Source organism: Helianthus annuus, chromosome 10 (genome assembly GCF_002127325.2).
Source record: "Helianthus annuus cultivar XRQ/B chromosome 10, HanXRQr2.0-SUNRISE, whole genome shotgun sequence".
Taxonomy (NCBI): domain Eukaryota; kingdom Viridiplantae; phylum Streptophyta; class Magnoliopsida; order Asterales; family Asteraceae; genus Helianthus; species Helianthus annuus.
Genome location: NC_035442.2, coordinates 40,674,598 through 40,695,733, shown reverse-complemented (window position 1 = coordinate 40,695,733; position 21,136 = coordinate 40,674,598). Strand labels below are relative to the sequence as shown.

The following is a 21,136-nucleotide window of genomic DNA, read 5'->3' as shown; positions in this document are numbered from 1 at the left end:
GCATATTAAATGATTTCGCAAACTAGTTATATCTAAATCGCATGTATTATGGCAGAATTTTTGCTTTTGAAACATTTTCATACTGTTGTAATTTCGCATGTGTTGTATATACTATTCGCATGTGAAAAAAATCAAATGTTTGCCTTTCTCCTATTGTTGTAATTTCGCATTTGGTACATACACTATTCGCATGTGAAAAAAAAAACCATTGTTTGCATGGATTTGACTCTGGTTACATAGCATACAGCCGAATATCTGTTACGACGAGGAGAAATACACAGACAACCAACGACTCAAAATATTTGCCTCGAATTTTGAAGACATGTTAAATAGATATGAGGTAAAAAAAACTTGAATCGGTTGACCTGGTGTTTATTCCGGTACTTCAAGGTGACCACTTCTATGTCTTGTGCTTCAACTTAAAAACCGGCAAAATTGAGCTGATTGACAATTCAGCTGCAAAACAAGAGTTTAAGGAAAGATACAAGGGGCTTCCAGACACCTTGGTAATACAAAAACCTATACATATACATGTTATATTTTATGTAAAAGCTACTAATACAATGTTACAATGTTACAGAGTAGGGTATTGGTTTTATACCTACAAAATGCTTTAAAACCAACACCGGTTATAGAAGAACTTGCAACCTCAGTGATAGAAAGAAAAGAGATGGATTGGAGGACGAAGAATAACGGCGTAGACTGTGGAGTGTTTACGATGCGTCACATGGAAACGTACAAAGGAGACCAAAAACCATGGGTGACAGGGTTTGTGAATGAAGATGAAGTAAACAACAGACAGAAAGCACAACTTCATCTCCTAAGGACAAGATATCTCAGCAAAATCATTCTATCAGAACACAACATACATCGTCAAAAAATAATTAAAATGGCCAATGCTTTCGACAAAAGGCCAGACAAAAAGAGGTATATGAAAGATCTGGATAAGATAATCCCAGAAAGGATGAGTACATATTTTGACAGGGAAAACTAAACTTCATTTGATGATGTATTTATGTTACATATTTCAACTGTTTCAATTGCTTTAGTTCTCTTATTAATTTCGCATATATTGGTGTTTCGTAATTGGCAATTGTGTTTTTATTTCGCATGTGTTTTGTTTGAAAATCGCATGTTTCACATTGAATTCTTAAAATTTGCGAAATACAAGTCCATTACATAACAAAACATGCAAATTTATTGGAACATACACCAAAAAAAAAAAACAAAAAACAAAACAGTTCATTCAAAAGATGAAAGAAACTCTATTTTCATCTTCATTGAGCATCTTAATACAGTTATTGCACCGGCCAACTCTTTCAACTGTTTCTCATCCCTCTCACCCAAATCCACCATAAACATAACTGCAATTTCTTTAAGACTACTCACTTGCATCTGGGATAACAAGTTCAGAATTTCTTGTCTTCTCTTCATGTTTTCTGTTACACGAGAAATATTGGCCTCCAACATCTCTTGACAAGTTTGATCCTCTTGAATCTGTTGCTGAATCCTTTTCCTCAAAACCTGCTTGATACTTGGTTCAGAAGAAGAAGAAGAGGATGTTGGTAGATCTGCCATTTTTTAATTGGATGTTTGCAATAGTGATGAAAACATAGAATATATAATAAAAAAATTATTGATATGAATTATTGAAATCAATTATTGAACTGAATTATTTGATTTCAATAATTGAAACACACTGTGCAAAAATAAAAATAATTACTCATAAAGATTGCGAAATCAAAAGCTACAATTGATAAAAATCTTCAAGGTTTGCGAAATCTCGAATTAAACTTGCGAAATTATATATCAAACTTCATTGTGTGCGAAATTACTATATTTAACATGCGAAATTATGCAACAGTTCCATTCCTTTTACTGGTTGGATTATTTTAACACATACATGCGATATATAAAAAGACACATGCGATATAGTAACACAACAATTAATTCCACTAAACACTTATCTTCTACCCTGATTACAAATCTAATAATAAAAAAAAAAAACTTCAAATAAAAAAAACCCAAAACTCAAATAAATGACGAATCAAGCATTTTCTGAAATGGCCGTTCTGTGTGGAATCAATCAAAAACCCTACAATCGAATTGAAAACGAAGAATACTTAAATGGAACGGTTAGGAAACGAACTCCATAATTGACGGGATTCAATGATTAGCAGTCGTAAATGTTAGAATAGAATGTCTGATATACCCTTATTTATTAAAATTAAATCAGGACACGTGTATGGCTGCTGTTGTAGCGTACATAATGTACGATAGTGAGATTTGTACCATACTCTTTACCTATATATATATATATATATATATATATATATATATATAGGGAGGGGCTCATGCGAGAACCACCCTTATTGTGAGAACCTTGAGAACCAATGTGAACACAACCTAAAATAGCTAAAAAACCTAAAAAAAACCTAACCCCCCCCCCAAAAAAAAAAAACCTAAACCCCCCACCCCCTCCCCCCCCCCCCAAGCTAAATGCTAAAAAAAACCTAAACCCCCCTCCCCACCCCCCAAAAACCTAACCCCCTCCCCCCCCCCCCCCCCCCCCAAGCTAAAATGCTAAAAACTAAACCCCCAAAAAACCTAAAAAAATATAAAAAAAATCTAAAATTTTTTTTTTGAATTTTTTAATATTTTTCATGTTAAAATCGCTACTTTTAGAAGCAAAAAAAAAAATTTTTTTGCTTTGAAAAGTAGCGATTTTTTTATAAAAAATTCAAAAAAAATTTTTTGTGTGATTTTTAGCTATTTTTAGGCATTTTTTGTGTGTTCACATTGGTTCTCGCAGTTCTCACAATAAGAGGTGGTTCTCGCATGATCTTCTCCCTATATATATATATATATATATATATATATATGATTTTTTTTACAAATCACGTGCTCTTAAAATCACAGGCCCTATGTGAAGATCCTATTCGTACACTATCAAAGCCACCACTGACTGCCCTGAGAAACGATATGGCTTTGAGTAGAATTAGTATTTTGTATGTTACCATTTTCTTAAAAAAGATTGCCTAAGATTTTTGCCTATATTCTTTTTATTTACATGGATTGTGAACCACCCAATTCCCAAAGTAATTTTATAAAATCGAGGGTGGCAAAAATGTCTTTTATAGGACTAGTGATAAATTGGCATATTTAGTGTTAGTAACAAATACACAGCTTTTATAAAGTTAAAGACAAGATTACACTTTAATATATTATAACATAATATAATTGATACATTTACCTTTTAACCCATGAAAAAACAATAGATAATTATGGCAAGTTTTTTTTGAATAAAAAATGAAATGGTGTTTGCTCAAATCAAGACATGTATAATATAATTAGAGTGACGTACGTTTTAAAGTTGGTTTTGGTACGTCTTTTGGGAGTTGTACGTATGTATAGCCTGCACATCAACTGGCAATATATTTTTTTTTTAACTATATGATCTGTGTCTTATAACTGTACCATGTGTTATTTTTAGGCTCATTCTATACGCACCCCCCCTCTTCCTGATTACACCTCCTTTTGTGAGAGGAGAACTGTCGGTCCCACGCAGGCCCCACCTGTAAGTATGTGAGAGGAGGGGGGTGAAAAAAGTAAATAGGGGGGGGTGTAGAAAGTAGCACCCTATTTTTATTAGCAACCAATCACCTATAATATTTATGACATTAGTTAATGACGAAATACATATTAATCAACTGTTAATGTACTAATTGAAAAATGAATATATGATTAGGAAATAAGTTCGCTTTAAACGGATATCATTCTTTAGGCATTCTAAGTTTAAGATCATAAGATATGGATTGAACAAATTTTGACCATTGATTTACATCATCAAATCGTTAAATACACTAGTGTATTTTCATCATCAAATCTTAGCCATTGATTTACACTTATGTATACACTTATGTATTGATAATCAAAGGGTAGGATTACTTCACTAGTGTTCACTATTAAGAGGGTTGTTTATAGATAACCTAACCATATAACAGTATTTCCTTTTTAAATTTATGTAAATCTTATTATACTAAAATGATCAAATGATTATAAGGATACTAAAATCATCAACACATGTTATCTCGGTTAAAAAAAGTTATGATGTGAATCTTAAATTATTTCAATGTGCATGTGCTTTGTGCTTTCGTTATGCATCAAATATATTTCATAACTTTTATCACAAAATAATCGTGTTAAGTTTCTCTAAAAACTAAATGTATTTGATGTGTTTTTTCATATATTTTGAAAAAGACATTAAAGCTTATATAAAATATAAATGGTAGATTGTTGTTCTTTAAGGGCATGTGTAGTCATAAAGCCCTCAAAGGGGCGTTATGCGCCATGTGGCATGCCACGTCAGCAAAGGGGCTTTATGGGGCTTTATGCAATTTGGGGCCGTAGTCATAAAGCCCCTGTGTAATCATTACTCAATTAATTTAATTTTCTATTTTTTAAATAATTTATAAGTTTTATAAAATAAAAAAACATTTCATTAAATAAAAAACACTACATTAAAAAAAAAAAAAGTTACACTAAAAAAAAAAATTACACCTAAAAAATAAATTTATTCTTCGGTGTCATCTTCGTTCTCTCCTTCTTCCTCTTCGTTTTCTCCAGCATCTAAACCTACGTCTTCAAAGTTCCCGTCTTCGAATTCCTCCCCCACTTCTTCCTCGGAATCTTCGTCGTGATCATTGTTTGATCGAATTGGGCGAATCGCCCAAGCATGCTCAACCAAATCCGCCTTCAACGTGTTATGTATTTCTCTAGATCGCAGTAGTTGAGCATTTGCGAGTCTCTCTTCCGTTGTCGCTTGGGGTAGTTCGACCAAATCTTCGGGAATATAGTTTTGGCATATCGCTTTTCCATCATCCTCAATGATCATATTATGCAAAATGATGCAAGCATACATGGCCATTCGTATTTTATCCTTATGCCACATGCGACAAGGATTCCTGATAAAATGCCATCGTTGCTGTAGAACCCCAAAACACCTCTCGATGTCCTTTCTCGAAGACTCTTGTAATTTTTTAAAATACTTTCTTTTTTCATCGAAAGTTTCAGAAAACGTTTTAACAATAATCGAATACTCGGGGTAGATACCATCGCCCAAGTAGTAGCCATGCTCGTAATCGTTCCCGTTTGCATGGAAACCGGCCTTTGGTATAGTTCCAGAAATGTAGCCCTCGATTAATGGTGAAGCCTCTAACGTATTAATATCGTTAAAACACCCGGCTACACCAAAGAAGGCCGACCAAACCCAAAGGTCGTATGACGCAACACCTTGTAATACCAAAGTTGGCCCTTTTTGATCACCCCGCGTATGTTGACCTCGCCATGCGGTTGGACAATTATACCAACGCCATTGACGACAATCCAAGCTACCAATCATGCCGGGTATTCCATGCTTTTCTAGATGCACCTCATATATTTTTTGAAGGTCGTTCCAAGTGGGGTTTCTCAAATAACGTTTTCCATATAACTGGCATATTCCTAAAATATAATTTAAAAGTTACGAAAAAATAAATGTATAAAAGTAAATAAATAAAAGACAATTAAAAAATTACCATAGCAAAAATGTTCCAAGGTATCTCGGGTTGTTTTCTCCGCCATCTTCAAATACTCGTCGTTGATGTCGTACGTGTTTCCGTATGCTAATACGCGTAAGGCGGATGTGACCTTTTGAATTGAGGTGAAGCCTAGATATCCTCGTGCGTCCATTCTTTGCTTAAAGAAATCGTACGTATTTTCCAAGTCATTGTTAATGCGCAAAAATAACCTTTGGCTCATCCGAAAACGTCGTCTAAAAACATTCGGTCCGTGAACCGGTGCCGCGTCAAAATAGTCTTTCATCAAACGCTCGTTCGCGGCTTCACGATCTCGCAAGATATAGGTGCGTCGCAAGATGGGTCGTGGAGGGGGTGGTGGCCGAATGTGCTCAAATGTTTGTAGCACAAAAGTACATGCACTCGTAACCGCTTCTTCCTCGGCCGCGTCTTCGTCGGGCGAAAAATATCTTCGGTAAATTTCGGTGAAAGACTCTTCCGACGGGGAACCCATTTTTTATAAAGTGAGACTAGCTTTTTTAAAAATATATGGAGAATGAGTATGGAAAATGAGTATGAGGTTTGAGTTGTAAAAAAAGTGGAAGAATATGAGGTTTTATAGTGTGAAAAATAAAAAAAATTGAATTTTTTTTTTTTTTAAATATATGACCGTTATCAAACGGTCAAAATCATAAAATATCATCTCCTCGCGCCGCGAAAAACAACACGCCCATTCTTTTTTTTTTTCTCATAGCGCCCCAGGGGGCGGTGTTGTGGGCGCCGTCTCGGCGCTATGCCATCTCCTCGCGCCCCATTACATATGTCCTAATCATTTGTTTTTTCATGATAAGTGTAAAAATATGCAGGAAGAAAGGGAGAGGAGCAAAAGAAAGACAAAAACTAAAGAGAGAGAAAAGTGGATTGGCGTGATTGTAATTTACTTTTCCCTTTCAAACGAATCTTTGAAAATCCCTTTTTAGAACGGTGGAAATTATAGCTGAATTATTATACTTATTATAATTTATTAAAATTATACATAAATAGTACCTTGTTCTAATTATTCTTTTTGGTACAAACCCATGAGTAACATGTTTCATATTTATACTATTTATTCATAACTATAATTAAGCATCCCGTGTTGCGGCGAGGGCGTATAAGCATGTCAAATAATACCAATCTCACACAACCGTCAGCGACCACCAACCCTGAAGTTGTGGCGTGTTAAAGCGAAGAAATAGACCGAAACGTAGAACATTTAAAAAAATAACTAAGTCGATTTAGGACTCATGCGTTACGACGAACCTATGAAATTAAAACAATAGATGTAAAATCTTGAACTACACATGGACGTTGCCCGTACTACCTCGCAAAATTATGAACGAAACGTAAAAACGTTGAACCACATACACACATTGATTCGTGGTAACTCACAAAATTTAGTACGAAACATAAAACGAAAATCTGCGAAAGATGAAAAGTTTATGAGATTAAAGTTAAATATAAAAAGTTGAGGTTAAATTATAAAAGAAGAAATGTTTTGGCTTTCAAGTAAAAGAATCAATTTTATGAAGTTAAAATTGCAAAAAAAATCAAAGATTTGGGTTAAAAGTAAAATTTGAACTTTTTTTTTAAAAAAAAAAACCACCCTAAACATAAGGTACAACACTTTATATATACAAGGCCCAAACTATCTACACACTTGGTGTGTAGATAGTCACCCCAAAAAGGTGTTTTTTGCCCTTATGTGCACACCCTGCAGTGTCGAACTGTGGCCAAAACGTGGCGTTTTGGTCCGGTTAACTAGACAAAGGCTGACGGGTCTGTTGACCGGACCAAAACGCCGAGCTTTGGCCGCGTTTTGGTCCTGTCAACCAGACCACGTGTCAGTCTTTTGTCTGGTTGACAGAATCAAAACGCGGCCAAAGCTTGGCGTTTTGGTCCGGTCAACAGACCCGTTAGAAACCCGTCAGTCTTTGTTAGGTTAACCGGACTAAAACGCCACGTTTTGACCATAGTTCGACACTGCAGGGTGTGCATATAAGGATAAAAAAACATCTTTTAAGATGTGTAGATAGGCAAATGGGTGTGCCAATACGTACACCCATATACAAACTTGCTAATTTACAGGATACAAATGTGTTAAATGAATTTCATTTAAATATACAAAATAATGTAGAATCATCATACATGTTACATGCATTTAAAAAGTACGTATACATTTTAAAAAACAAGTACTTTATTTTATTGAATTAGTTACCTAATTATAGTGTCATCATATGTTTCATACAGGACAGAAAAAAAATGTAGAAGAGTAAAATGACAAATAGTCTCTAAATTTAAGTCATTTTTATCACTTTAGTTCAAAAATAAAACTTTTTAGATTTGGGTCCCTGAAGGGTAAAATCGTCATTTTATGCCATAATGTATTTTAATGAAATGTGGAAAACAACAAAAAAATGAAATAAATTAATAGAAAATTCTAACCCAGATTGTCAGTGGATGAAAATGACACTAAAAATGAAACCTCAAGTACCCCGATACAAAATGTTTTATTTTTGGACTGAATTGACAAAAATGATTTAAACTCAGAGACCATTTTAACATATGTATATTGAAACTTAGATACTTGAAAAATGCTATATTTTGTTCTTAATTACCTAATTTAATGAGACCATATGTCTAATTGACATTTAAATAATAAAATTTAATTTTATACAGAAAAATGTTGTTGCAAATATAAATGTTCTTTAAATATAAATAAATAAAAAGTACTTAATTAGATGGGTGTGAAGAAGTAAAGTATCCAACGGAAAAAAAGCTCGTGTATTGGTGAGATATTATTAATTTATTTAACAATTTAATAAACAAATAAATAAACAATTAATGAATTAAACAGATATCATTTAATTCAAGTGTGTCTCAGTCAATCACATTCCGTTTGAAATAAAAAGAAAAAAAGACCCTCTCGATAACGTAAACCTCTTCATGCTCACATTAAACACTCACCTTTCACTGTTTTTGCTAACATGAGCCCTGTGTTCACCGTCACACCACCACACCACCACCAGTCATGAATCCACCACCACAACCGCCGTTGCAGCCACCACGCTCCTCCTTCAGCTGCGACCGTCATCCCGACGAAAACTTCACCGGATTCTGTCCGTCATGCCTCTGCGAACGCCTCACTACTCTCGATCAATCCGCCAACGCCGCCGCAGCTCCGTCGTCGTCCCGCCGTAACTCCACCTCTTCTTCTACCACCGCCGCTGCTGCAATTAAAGCAATTTTCAACAAAAACAAACCGTCGGTAACCGCCGGAACGAGAAACTCGTTGTTACCAGAGCTGCGACGGAGTAAGTCATTCTCCGCCGCGAAGAACGACGGTTTAGGTTTCTCCGCCGGTGTTTACGAGCCGCAACGGAAATCGTGTGACGTCAGAACACGTAACACTCTCTCGTCGCTTTTTTCAATTCACGACGAAAACAGACCGAGGTTATCGTATTCTCAACAGCAAACCCTAGGTAGCAACGGCGTCGTTTTAGAACCGAATAGAGAAGACGAAGAAGAAGAAGAAGAAGAAGAAGAGGAAGGCCACGAAGAAGATCAAATTCACAAAAACGACGACGTAGATGAAGAAATTAGGGTTTCTGAAGAAATTAGGGTTTCTGTGAACGATTTAGATCACAATATTGTTGAAGAAGCCGTTAAAATTGAACAAAAAGAAGAATCAATTTCAATTTCAGACGAATTGAAGCCAATGGCAATGAAGGATCACATAGATCTAGATTCACAATCTAAGAAACCTTCACGGTCAAACTTCTGGTCAGCGGCGTCTGTGTTGACCAAAAAGTGGCAAAAATGGAGGAGAAAACAGAAGGAGAGAGTAACAGTAACAGGAACTAACGGCGTTATCTTATCGTCAACATTGCCGGTGGAGAAGCCGATTTCACGTCAGTACCGTGAAACACAGTCCGAAATAGCCGATTACGGGTTCGGCAGACGGTCGTGTGATACGGACCCGAGGTTTTCGTTAGACGTGGGTCGGGTATCGTTTGATGACCCGAGGTATTCGTTTGATGAGCCTAGGGCTTCATGGGATGGGTATTTGATTGGTAGAACGTTTCCGCGGCTTCCTCCTATGGTGGAGGATGCTCCGGTTGTACACGTGCCTCGTTGTGATTCGCAGATTCCCGTTGAAAACGGGGTAGTTTTAGATGAGAACATCCCGGGTGGGACGGTTCAGACCCGAGAGTATTATCTGGATTCGAGCTCTAAGAGGCGGAAAAGCCTCGATAGGTCGAATTCGATTAGACGAATGGCTGCTTCTGTTGTTGCAGAACTGGATGAAACAAAGGTGAACAATGTGGTTTCAAACACCAAAGTTTCACCTGCTACAATTGATTACAATGGTCATGGGGTCCCGATTGATCCGCCTAGGGTTTCGAATTCGAATTCGTCGTTAAGGGATGATAGTTCGGAGACTTTTGAATTAGGTTTTAAGGATAGGGATAATATGATTCCAATTGGTGGGGAGAAGAAAGAGGTTAAGAAGAGTCGAAAATGGCGTTGGAAGCTTTGGGGGTTCATTCATCGTCGGAGTAAAGACGACGATGAAGATCGGTGCAGCACTGTAAGTGGCGTTGGAAGATCATATTCCGAATCGTGGCAAGATTGTAATAATGAGGTGAATAATGGGGTTAACAGGAAAGTGTTTAGAAGCAATAGTAGTGTAAGCTGGAGAAGTTCTTCATTGAGGAGATCAAACCCTAGTAACATGAATGGAAAATTGGTTGGAAATGAACAAGGGTTTGTGAATGGGAAGAGTAGAAGAACAGCAGATGAGTTTGTGTTTGAACGGAACCGAAGTGCTAGATACTCGCCGAACCATATTGATAACGGGCTCTTACGGTTCTATTTAGGGCCATTGAGTGGTAGTCGAAGATCGGGGATTGGGATTTCGACGGGGAAAAACAGAGCGACGAGTAACACCCATTCGATTGCGAGAAGCATGCTTGGGCTGTACTGAAACCGAAACAGGTTGATCTTTTCTTGCATTTCATTGTGTAATAAAAACTCTTGCTTTGTGTTTTATGTTATCTTGAAATTGGTTGGTTGGTTGGTTGGTTAATTGAGTGAGGTTCAATAGTTCATATTGTCATTACTTTGTTGTTCTCATCATCATGATTGTCACATTGCTTGTTGCATTTCATAAAATGGCAGTGAATCAAGCACAATAATTGTTCATCTATAGGGTTATAAACATTACATGATTGTCACACATTTTTAAATGTAAGATATTAGATGATATGATTAAAAAATGATTTTTTGAAATGAATTGGAGATGTAAAAGCACAATGATCAAAAAACACTATTGATCTTGATCACAATAAAGTCAAAAAGTGAGAGTGAAAACACACAAAGAAAAAGAAAAAGGTAAAGTTGAAAGAAAAGAAAGAGGCACAAAACCCTATGAATTGTTAAGCTTTGCCTTTGTCACTGTCATGCTCCATTTTTGTCTTATGATTCAAGCTCCATTGTTCGTACAAAATGTTTTTTTTTTCTTTTCAGTAGATAATTCAATTTTTTTAATAGTATTTAATCTTATTCTATTACTTCTTATAATATCTTTTTAATAATACTATGTCACATTTATACTATGCGAGATGTGGGGGGTTCTATTAGGGCTCCAAGGGGAAAAAGGTGGAGCCATATAGACGCCACACAAATAACCATCGTTCACCTTCTTCGAATAGCATGCCATTGTTGTGGTTCCACGCCCCAACGCCCCTTTTACGCTTCCCCATGTTCACCTTTACCATCTCAGCGGCCCCATGCCCACGAGCCCACCTGATCCCCACCCCCTCTACCGCCCCTCTGTGGTGGTGTTCACGCCCACGCCCGGCCGAGGTGGCGCGGTTGGCGGTCCTAACCAAGTCCACAGCACATAGCTTTATAGATGATTAATGGTGAGAGTTTTATCTTGATAAGTCCGCAAAGTAGAGCCCCTAATCAAATCAAATCCCACAAGAATCACCATCTAATTTTATCTGTAATTTTGGAGCTGTGAAACAGTTGGTTATACTGATGTTTAAGTATCTTCAACGTTGCACATTCTGATACGAATATAAACATACAAATTCTTATCTTTGCCATTCCTCAAAAATTAAGTCTTATCCCTGTAAAAAAATAATTACATAAGGGGTCACCCAGGTTAATTCAATTTATATAAATGGTCAATTCAGTGGCGGAACTAGACCTTCAACTCAGGGGTATCCCAAAATTTTTTAGGGGTGTCCTTGTACTTGTTCAGGGGTGTACTGTGTATAAAAATCGGAAAAAAAAGATTTTTTTACACTACTGGTAAAAACTTGAGCCGTAGCCCGGGCTACGCCCGTTTACACTACAGGTCCGCCCCTGGGTCAATTTATGTTTTACTAAAATTATACAATAAGTCAAATTGAGTCACTTTTATAAAACTTGCGGATTAAAATAAGCAAGCGCCACCTGCATCCACCACCTATGACGCCAGTAGGGTCTTTGGTATCAAATACCGATCCCGTCCCGTAACGATCCTGATCCCGAAAATACCGTACTGAATTTTTTCGGTACCAGAAACGGTATCCACTTTTTGGCATTTTCGGTACGGTATCGGTAAAATACCGAATTTTACCTTCAAATACCGCTACCGTACCAATACTATACCGTACCGACATATTTCGGTATCGGTACCCAGTTTTGACGAAATTCGAGATCCGGATCGGGATCGGGATTTGCTCATCCCTAGACGCCAGTATCACGGGGCTTTTAAGAACCAGTCCCGTTGATGCTATAATATTATTAGTGCATATCTCCCTTTAGTGAACCTAAATATAATAGAGTAAATTACAAAAATCGTCCTTTATGTTTACACTAAATTGCAAAGTGTGTCCTTTATCTTCAAAAAGTACAAAAAAAGTACTCGATGTTTGCAAACCCCTACACATTATGTCCTTTATCCCTAACTTAGTTATTTTTCACTGTTAAGTGGGTGTGAAATGACTTAAATACCCTTAGTGTTAATAAATAATTAAAAAGTTAAAAAATATAATTAATATTTAAAAATTCATATGAGACCCACCACCACCACCACCCCTACCATCTTCATCTTCATCTTCACCACCTCCACCTTTCACCACCACCATCACCCCCACCTCGCCCGTCGGAAAAAAACGCCACTACCTCACTCATCTTTAGAATTCACACAACTCAAATCAAGATCTATAATATCATCATGAAACACAATTTCCTCAATCACTAGTGTTCCTCAGTTAAATCCCACTTAACAAATCAAATAAATCCCCCAGATCTTATCCGAATTATGCACACCACCGAGACATCTAAATCAGAAATCCAACAAGCAGCTTATAAATAACAGTCTTTTAATCAAGTTAAGTTCGATTGATCACCATAAACAACACGTAATCAAATGAAATTAAACTAAATCAAGAAATATGTACAGAGGCAACTAAATTGGAATAAAAAACCTTCAAAATTGCAGACTGTGAGTTATCCACCAGATCATGGAGCTTATTCGCTGTTTTATTATCGATTGGGCGTCCAGTTTCTCCAATCGAACTCGCTTCTCGTTGTAGATCTGTTGAAATGTTTACGGACTTTGTTGAATTTGTGTGGTCGTTGCCTAATTCGCCGTTTGAGTTGAATGCCGGTGGATTTGTTACGGTTAGTTCTGCTGTTTGTAGAGATTTGTAGCGGTTTTTGGTGAATTCGAGTGGAGGTTTGAAGGTTTTGCTGTATTCGGAGATGATGCGAGAGTGTGTGAGGAAGAGGGGTGTGGGAGAATGTTGAGATTACGTATACTCGAAAGCGGAGACGATTGTGGCCGAATGTTTGCGGTAATAGATCTGTGTTTTGTTGAAGAAATTATAAGCATTATTGTTATTGTTTATGGATGTTGATATTTATATAATTGGTTCATTATGTTACAGCGAAAGCGGATTGAGCGGAGGTGGCGGTAGTGGTGTTTTTCCGGCGAGGTGAGGTGGTGGTGGGGTGGTGGTTAGGGCTGTAAACGAACCGAACGAACACGAACAAGGCCATGTTCATGTTCGTTCGTTAAGGAAATTAACATGTTCGTGAACTGTTCACGAACGCATACCGAACATAAGTTTATGTTCATGTTCGTTCGTTAAGGAAATTCAGTTGTTCACGAACAGTTCGTGAACACTGGTCTCGAATACAAACGAACGCAAGCGAACATAAACGGACGCAAGCGAACAAAAACGAACGCAAGCAAAATAAAAAAGAACGCAAACGAACATTTAACTTGAAAATAAAAAAATAAAAATATTGTTATCCTTAAACATTGGATGTAAGTAGTTAAATACAACCATCAAATGATAAATCAAAACACAAGAAGTCTAACACACCACCAAACGATGAATCAATTTTAACTAAGTTATACATAATTATCCCCAAAATGTCTTAGCATGTCCAAATTTTAACTAACTTAGAAAACAATAGGGTTTCAAGTTTTCAATATGTTCAGATAAAAGGTTTATTATTTAGTATTTTTTTAATATAATCAAACGAACACGGACGAACGTAACCGAACGTTCACGAACGCAGTCGAACGAACGAGACCTATGTTCGTGTTCGTTCGCTAAGCTAACCAAACGAAATTTTTTGTTCCTGTTCGTTCGTTAAGCTGATCGAACGAACATAAACGAACTTCCCGCTGAACGGTTCATGAACGGTTCGCTGAACATTCGGTTCGTTTACAGCCCTAGTGGTGGTGAACGGAGGAGGTGGGGAAGATGAAGATGGTGGGGGTGGTGGTGGGTCCCATATGAATTTTTAAATATTAATTATATTTTTTTAACTTTTTGATTATTTATTAACACTAAGGGTATTTAAGTCATTTCACACCCACTTAACAGTGAAAAATAACTAAGTTAGGGATAAAGGACATAATGTGTAGGGGTTTGCAAACATCGAGTACGTTTTTTGTACTTTTTGAAGATAAAGGACACACTTTGCAATTTAGTGTAAACATAAAGGACGATTTTTGTAATTTACTCAATATAATATCCATGTCGTCAAGTATATAACTTCTATCAGTTTCAGGGTTTGAAATTTGGATCTCTCTTAGCACTTTAATGGGCCGAACCATGCAAATTATTGGGCTATTTAAGCACACACTGAACCAAAATATCTATCAATAATAGGATAAAGGTCCTTTTTCCAGATAAACAAATACCATGTCCAAACTAACTTACACTTTCCAATCCATGAGGTACAACAAAGTAAGCCTACAACATCTGGAATATAACTTGACAGCAAAACAAGATAATGCACCAGTGATAAGAGGTTCAAAAACCATCCTCTGTACCCTAACCAAACAGAAACAGAGCATCACCATGATTTCATTTCAAACCATACAAACAACTTTCACCACCACAAAACATGAATTCTTTCACAAAACTCATTTACTCACCATCAACAACTATCAAAAAAGGTTCTTCATCTGCAAATCAAAAGATCCCGATACAAATGCCCCATCATCCCCGGAAGGTGATGCCAGAAGACAAGAAATATTGGCAAAAATTGCAATGCTTCAAGCCCAAAAGGTCCGTCTCACCGATTATTTAGATGAACGATCCGAATACTTGACCAAGTTTGCGGAAGAAGCCAATGTAGAGTTTGACCAAGTTGGCGAAAACGCTCTCAAAGAACTTGAAGAAGCCAGTGCACGGGTTTGTTAATATCCTACCACCCTTTAATTCATAGTATTGAGACATAACGGGCTGGCTCGGGTTGTGTTACACCCAACCCAAGTACTTTTTGTGTAACTTTTTAAGTTTCTGCGACCCGCTCATAAGTAAATTTGTCGGGGAACCTCGATGCACCATGGGCCCTGTGCAAAACAAAACCGAGCAAATTTTACATACATAATTTTGAATTGGGGCGGCATAAACTTCTGGTTTATGATTATATATTATTATTCACAGATAATGGGAAACATAGAAAGTCAAATGCAAGCCTTTGAAGAATCTGCAGAATCAAGCAAGCAAGAAATAGAAGAGAATCAAAGGAAAATAGACGAGTTCGAAACTCGGTTCGAGAATGAAATAAACGAAGGCCTGTTCTTCAAGAATTTGGGCCAGAGCCCAACAAAGCCCATTGACAAATCACTAGCGAAAGCAGCAGCCGAAAAAGTCACAGAGTTGACCAAACAAACAGCAGGAACAGCAACTAGAAGAAACATTTACCTTGCATTGATCGGACTGGTTAGCATCTCTTTGATCGACTCCGTTATATCTCCGTCTTTTGATTGGAGAAAAGGTGTGATTCTCGGTTTGATTTTGGTTGGTTTGATTACGCAATTGACCTACGAGCAGAAGGTGTTAGGTGAAACACAAAGGAAAGAAACTGAGAAAAGTGAGGATAAGAAAGAGTGAAGTGATTTTTTAGTTATAGTTGTATGTTTTTCAACAACTATAAAACTATATATATGAAATATCGCATGGTGAATAACCCAAAGTATGATCTTTAGCGCTTTGGACTGATATGTCATGCTACTTTCTTTTGCATCATTATCGTTTTGATGACATGTTTAGAGTCACCAAAAATGTCGCTTGAATAAAATGATGCTAATATAATACGTTACAGAAAACATGGTTTCGTGGAATGAATAAACTTTGAACGGGTCGAGTCAGGTTATATTTAATTCAAACAAATAAAATGAAAAGGTTCACTAAAAAAGAAACTAGTCAAAAGAGTAGAAAGTCCACAAAAAGTTAACGCGTACAACCGAACAAGTTGGTTAATTACAAAAAGAAGACTATTGTTTCAAAGATACTATCGGGTCAACTATATCAAATATGTTTTGACCTACAGAATGGGTATGGTACGAGAGATAACCCAAAGTATGAACTTGCTACTTTGGTGTATAGATCATACAACTTCACTTTCGCATCAGTATACATCATTGGCAGCATCTTTCTGACCAACAACCTGATAAACTCGATGCTTAATTCCGTTTTTTAATTCACTTAGAAAATCTTTTTAATCTCGATAAAACCGAATAAAAATTGTATCCCAAATGCATATCTTGTAAAAGAAAAACAGTACTTGAAGGAACCCCTGTTCAAGCAAAGTGATCAAATATACAAAATCAGGATATCATGCATTCCTACAACAAATCTAACCTACAACAATTTGTATGTATATATATAGCTTCAAAATATTGCACACAGTAGGGGTGTTCATCGAATCAAATAACGAATTACTCGAATTTTTTGAATAACTTTTTTTTGCTTGAATTCGGTTAAAGCCTGGTCAATTCGAATTAAAACGCCAATTCGGATTCGATTAAAAAATTGAATTCGGGTAAATTCGATTTGATTCAAATTCATTTAAAATATGTAAATTCGTTATGGGCTCTTTTAGGACTTAGATTAAATTGATAGATTAATTTATACTATAGCCCAAATAAAAGTTATATGTGTGTATTATATATAAAGAGTTGAATGCCTGGTTGGTCCCTATGGTTTGCTATTTTTGCAGAGTTGGTCCCAAGGCTTTAATAATTACAGAGTTGGTCCTAGTGGTTGCAATTTTTAAACTCGAGTGGTCCTTATCACTAACCGAGTTTAATAATTGCAACCATTGGGACCCACTCTGTAATTATTAAAGCGTTGGGACCAACTCTGCAGAAATGGCAAACCACAGGGACCAACCAAACATTTAACTCACATATTAATATACTAAAAAACCAAGTAAAATTTGAATTCGAATTTAAAATTATAAATTCGTATTCGATTTACTGGACTCAAATTCAAATTGAATCAAATTCGAATTCTCGATAATTGAATTGAATTCAGTCGAATTTCAAATTTTTCGAATCCGTATCGAATTCTGAACACCCCTATGTTGCAGTATATAAACAACAAATAAGTTAAATGCTTAATCTGTAATGAACATAGTTGTTAATAGCAAATAGCGGACAGTAGCAACAAGCTACCTATACGCTACGTAGCAATAGCGATGAAGTCGCAGGCGCTATTTTATGTTTAGCAATACACTAGAAGAAAACTTTAGAAATATTTTATATGTATAATTTATCAAAATACGCTGGTATTTATATGTACATTTATTAAAAAAAAAACTAAAATCCCATTATTTTATAGGTATATTTTATCACTATGTATATTAAAACAATTAAAAAAACCTATAATCACGCTATGGAGGCGCCAAAACCAGATTGCGACCTATTGCCGCATCGCCACGCTAAACGCTATAGCGGGCGCTATGCTCACTATTACGAACAGCGGTAATGAAACAGACACAAGAAAGAAACTTACTTTAAACATATTTGACATCAACGTTATGCATCATTGGTCGTGAATGTAATACCGCCCTCACGAGTATGTTCCAAGTAACTGCAGTTGGTATAATCTCCTTACCAACCGCATCATTCAAATAATAAGTAGCTTCTGGTATCTTTTTGCAACAACATAACCCTTTAAGAGCAATATTATACGAAATAATATCAGGACGAAACCCACTTTTCAAAATTCGACCCCAAATCATTGACGCATTTAGACAATCTCTAACTTTGTAAAATCCCTCCATTAACGTGTTGAGCGTAACAAGATTCGGCAAACATTTATTTTCACTCATCTTTAAATACAACTCCAACGCATATTCAACGTTTCCTATCGAACAAAGCCCGTGAATAACGATATTGTACATAATTACATCATGTTTAAAACCGTTATCGACAACCTGGTCCCACAATTTCAGAGCCATGTCAACCTTCTTGTCTTGACATAAACCACGCATTAACACGCTATTAGTGATCGTATCGGGCGTTAATCCCTTTTCGAGCATTTCTCGAACAAGAATATAAGCTTCATCGAATCTATGTGATTTGCATAACCCGTTGATTAGGGTATTGTAAGTAACAATAGTCGGTGAACAACCCATTGTCGCCATTTTATCCAAGAGGTTGGCGGCATCGTTAATTTTGCGAGCTTGAATTAACCCTTTGATTATTGTATTACAGACATTTGTGTTTGGATTATATCCGTTCTTAACCATGTGATCTAGCATACTAACGGCATCGCTCAACCGCCCAACGTTACAAAATCCATTGATCATCGAGGAAAATGCATAAACATCGAGATTGCTACATTTTTCTTCTGCGTCTTTGAGGAGAGAAAAGGCCTTATCTACGTACCCGTTTTGGCATAATCCGTGAATCAAAATACCGTAAGTAGTCGAATTTACAAAGGATTTGTTTTCGTGCAATTGCTGCCACAAAGAAATCGCCTTATCAACGTTCCTATTATCAAATAACCCTTTAATCAAAATGTTGAAACTAACAACGTTCCTGCAATCGTTCTTCTCCATCAAATCCCACAAATCGAAGCAGTCGTTAATCATTCCAGCACGACAATACCCATTAAGCAATGAATTGTATACTGCGACATCGGGAGACACCTTTTTCGCAATCATTTCCCTAAAAACTGTAATACCACCTTCAACATTACCCGACTCACAAAACAAATTAATAACCACGCTATACGTAAACAAATCCATTTCGCGTTCGTTTTCCTTCATTCGGTACCAAATTTTCAAACTTTCTTCATACTTCCCACACTTACAAAAACCCGCAATCATAACGTTATACGTACCAACATCCGGATACACAAAGGTTGACTTCACCAACCTTTCCCACACCTCACAAGCTTTACCAAAATCACCTTCCTTAAAAAACCCATCAATCAAAACATTATAACACATCACATCTGGAACCACACCTCTCTCAAGCATTTCATCAAACACCTTAACTGCACTACTCATCTCACCATTTTTCACCAACCCACTAATCAAAGTCCCATAACTAACTACATCAGGAAACACCCTTTTCCCAAACATCCAATTCAACATCTCGTTCGCTCTCCGAAACCGCTTCCGCTTACACAAAATCTTGATCACAATATTATAACTTTCCAAATTGGGGAACACACCCATCTTTCTAAAGCTCCTAAAGAACAAATCAGCACGAGTAAACTGATTAGATTCAGCCAATGCGTTCAGCAGAGTGTTGTAAGATCTTACACCGGGTTCACACCCGAATACTTCACTCATTCTTTGAAAAAGATCCAACGCAGGATCAACCATGTGATTGTTTGCATATGCTTTGATGACAATCAATGGGATATCTTCTGAACAAATGCATTTGTGGGTGTGGATTGAGTGTAAAATTTGGGGGATTTGGGGAAGGAGTTTAGGGTGTTGGGAGATACGGTGGAGGATGTGGTGGAATACGGCGGGGGTGGGGGTGTAACTAGGGTTGCGGAGGGCGGTGTGGAAGAGGGAAAGAGCTGAAAGTGGGTCTTTTTCGGATTTGAGGAGTTTGAGTAGGTGTTTTGGGAGATGGGGTTTGGTTAATTCGGCCATTGGAGGGAGAGAATGAAGTGATGGTCATTGTATTTGTGGTTTGAAAGACTAGGGTTTGTTGTTTGTTCAAAAGGAGGTGAGTGTTGATAGATTTTTTGTTATTAGGATACAAATTGTAGAGATTAATGTTTTGCAATATGTGTGTAGGTGAAATACAATGTTGTTTTTAGTTTAAACTCCACTTATAAGGGTGCACGGGTTGTGTGCGGGTAGCGGGTTCGAGGAGTGGAGTCCCGCACGGGTGCACTGCCAATGACCCAATTTTGTGTGCGGTGATTGAATGGATAGGGGGACTATTCACCGCGTGTTGATTCCTTTGAGTTTCGACTGTTAGAAGGTAAACAACACTAAAGCCGTTGGATTTCATAATAATTTTTTTTACAATTTTTATATATATAAACCATACAATTTCTCACAATCCGAAACTAATCCCTACTAAACCATTTACATTCTGATACCCTTATTTTTCAACATCAAACCATTTACATTCTCATACCCTTAGTTATCACAATGGTGGATGAAACACCGTTGTATATTCCATCCGCCATTAGTTACAATGATTTATCCTCAAACGATCATAGCTTAATATGTTTTTTAATGTAATTTTATTTATTTTAATTTAATGTAATATCTTTTTTTAATTAAATGTAATTTTATTTTGTTTAAAATATGTTTTAATTATTATTGCATAATTTGTAGAAATAAAAAATAAAAATAATGGACTCCCCATGAGGGGAGCACCCCTTTGTTTGAGTGCAAAATAAGGAGTGGATGGGGGGGGGGGTTGACATGACATGAGGTGATTAGCTGAGGTGGAGAGTTTACCACTCCCCACGAGGGGAGCACCTCTTACACCGTCTGTTTGGTATGACGTAATAGAATGGATGAGGGAATGGAATGGACAAGGTAATGAAATGGATCATTACCATTCCATGTCCTTTTTGGTTACCATGTGAGAATGAAATGAATCACTACTTTGTATTGTTTGGTAGGCGAGAAATGGTGAAGGGTTAAAATCGGTGGTGATTGGTGGCAGTGGTAGTAGTGGTCAGAGGTGGTGGTGACGACGACGGTGGTGGGTGACGGCGGCTGCGGTGGTGGTGGTGGATGGCGGG

At 36.9% G+C, this 21,136-nt stretch overlaps 3 protein-coding genes across 4 annotated transcripts; 2 read left to right on the top strand and 1 right to left on the bottom strand.

Moving 5' to 3' along the window:
* Positions 1 to 8,478: 8,478 nt before the first annotated feature.
* On the top strand, positions 8,479 to 10,713 carry LOC110884460 (protein OCTOPUS). Its single transcript, XM_022132168.2, has one exon. The coding sequence runs from the start codon at positions 8,626 to 8,628 to the stop codon at positions 10,579 to 10,581; it is 1,956 nt and encodes a 651-aa protein (XP_021987860.1). The 5' UTR covers positions 8,479 to 8,625; the 3' UTR covers positions 10,582 to 10,713.
* A 4,060-nt stretch (positions 10,714 to 14,773) lies between these two features.
* LOC110884462 (pentatricopeptide repeat-containing protein At3g09060) lies at positions 14,774 to 20,130 on the bottom strand. 2 transcript variants are annotated; one of them, XR_004870307.1, is made up of 3 exons: positions 17,918 to 20,129; positions 15,824 to 15,942; positions 14,774 to 15,468 (listed from the first exon to the last, which is right to left on the bottom strand). XR_004870307.1 is itself a non-coding variant. In XM_022132171.2 (2 exons), the coding sequence occupies exon 1, from the start codon at positions 20,019 to 20,021 to the stop codon at positions 17,919 to 17,921; it is 2,103 nt and encodes a 700-aa protein (XP_021987863.1). In that variant the 5' UTR covers positions 20,022 to 20,130; the 3' UTR covers positions 16,210 to 16,697; position 17,918. The 2 variants fall into 2 exon arrangements, 1 of the variants encoding a protein (XP_021987863.1); XM_022132171.2 differs by lacking the exons at positions 14,774 to 15,468; positions 15,824 to 15,942 and adding an exon at positions 16,210 to 16,697 and having other exon boundaries at positions 17,918 to 20,130.
* On the top strand, positions 14,807 to 16,147 carry LOC110884463. The gene is made up of 2 exons (XM_022132173.2): positions 14,807 to 15,307; positions 15,563 to 16,147. The coding sequence occupies exons 1-2, from the start codon at positions 14,813 to 14,815 to the stop codon at positions 16,010 to 16,012; spliced, it is 945 nt and encodes a 314-aa protein (XP_021987865.1). The 5' UTR covers positions 14,807 to 14,812; the 3' UTR covers positions 16,013 to 16,147.
* Positions 20,131 to 21,136: the final 1,006 nt, after the last annotated feature.

Coding starts and splice junctions, on each gene's coding strand:
- LOC110884460 (XM_022132168.2), top strand. CDS start 8,626: ATGAATCCACCACCACAACCGCCGTTGCAGCCACCACGCTCCTCCTTC.
- LOC110884463 (XM_022132173.2), top strand. CDS start 14,813: ATGTCCAAACTAACTTACACTTTCCAATCCATGAGGTACAACAAAGTA. Junction 15,308..15,562: donor TTGAAGAAGCCAGTGCACGG/GTTTGTTAATAT, acceptor TATTATTCACAG/ATAATGGGAAACATAGAAAG.
- LOC110884462 (XM_022132171.2), bottom strand. CDS start 20,021: ATGGCCGAATTAACCAAACCCCATCTCCCAAAACACCTACTCAAACTC.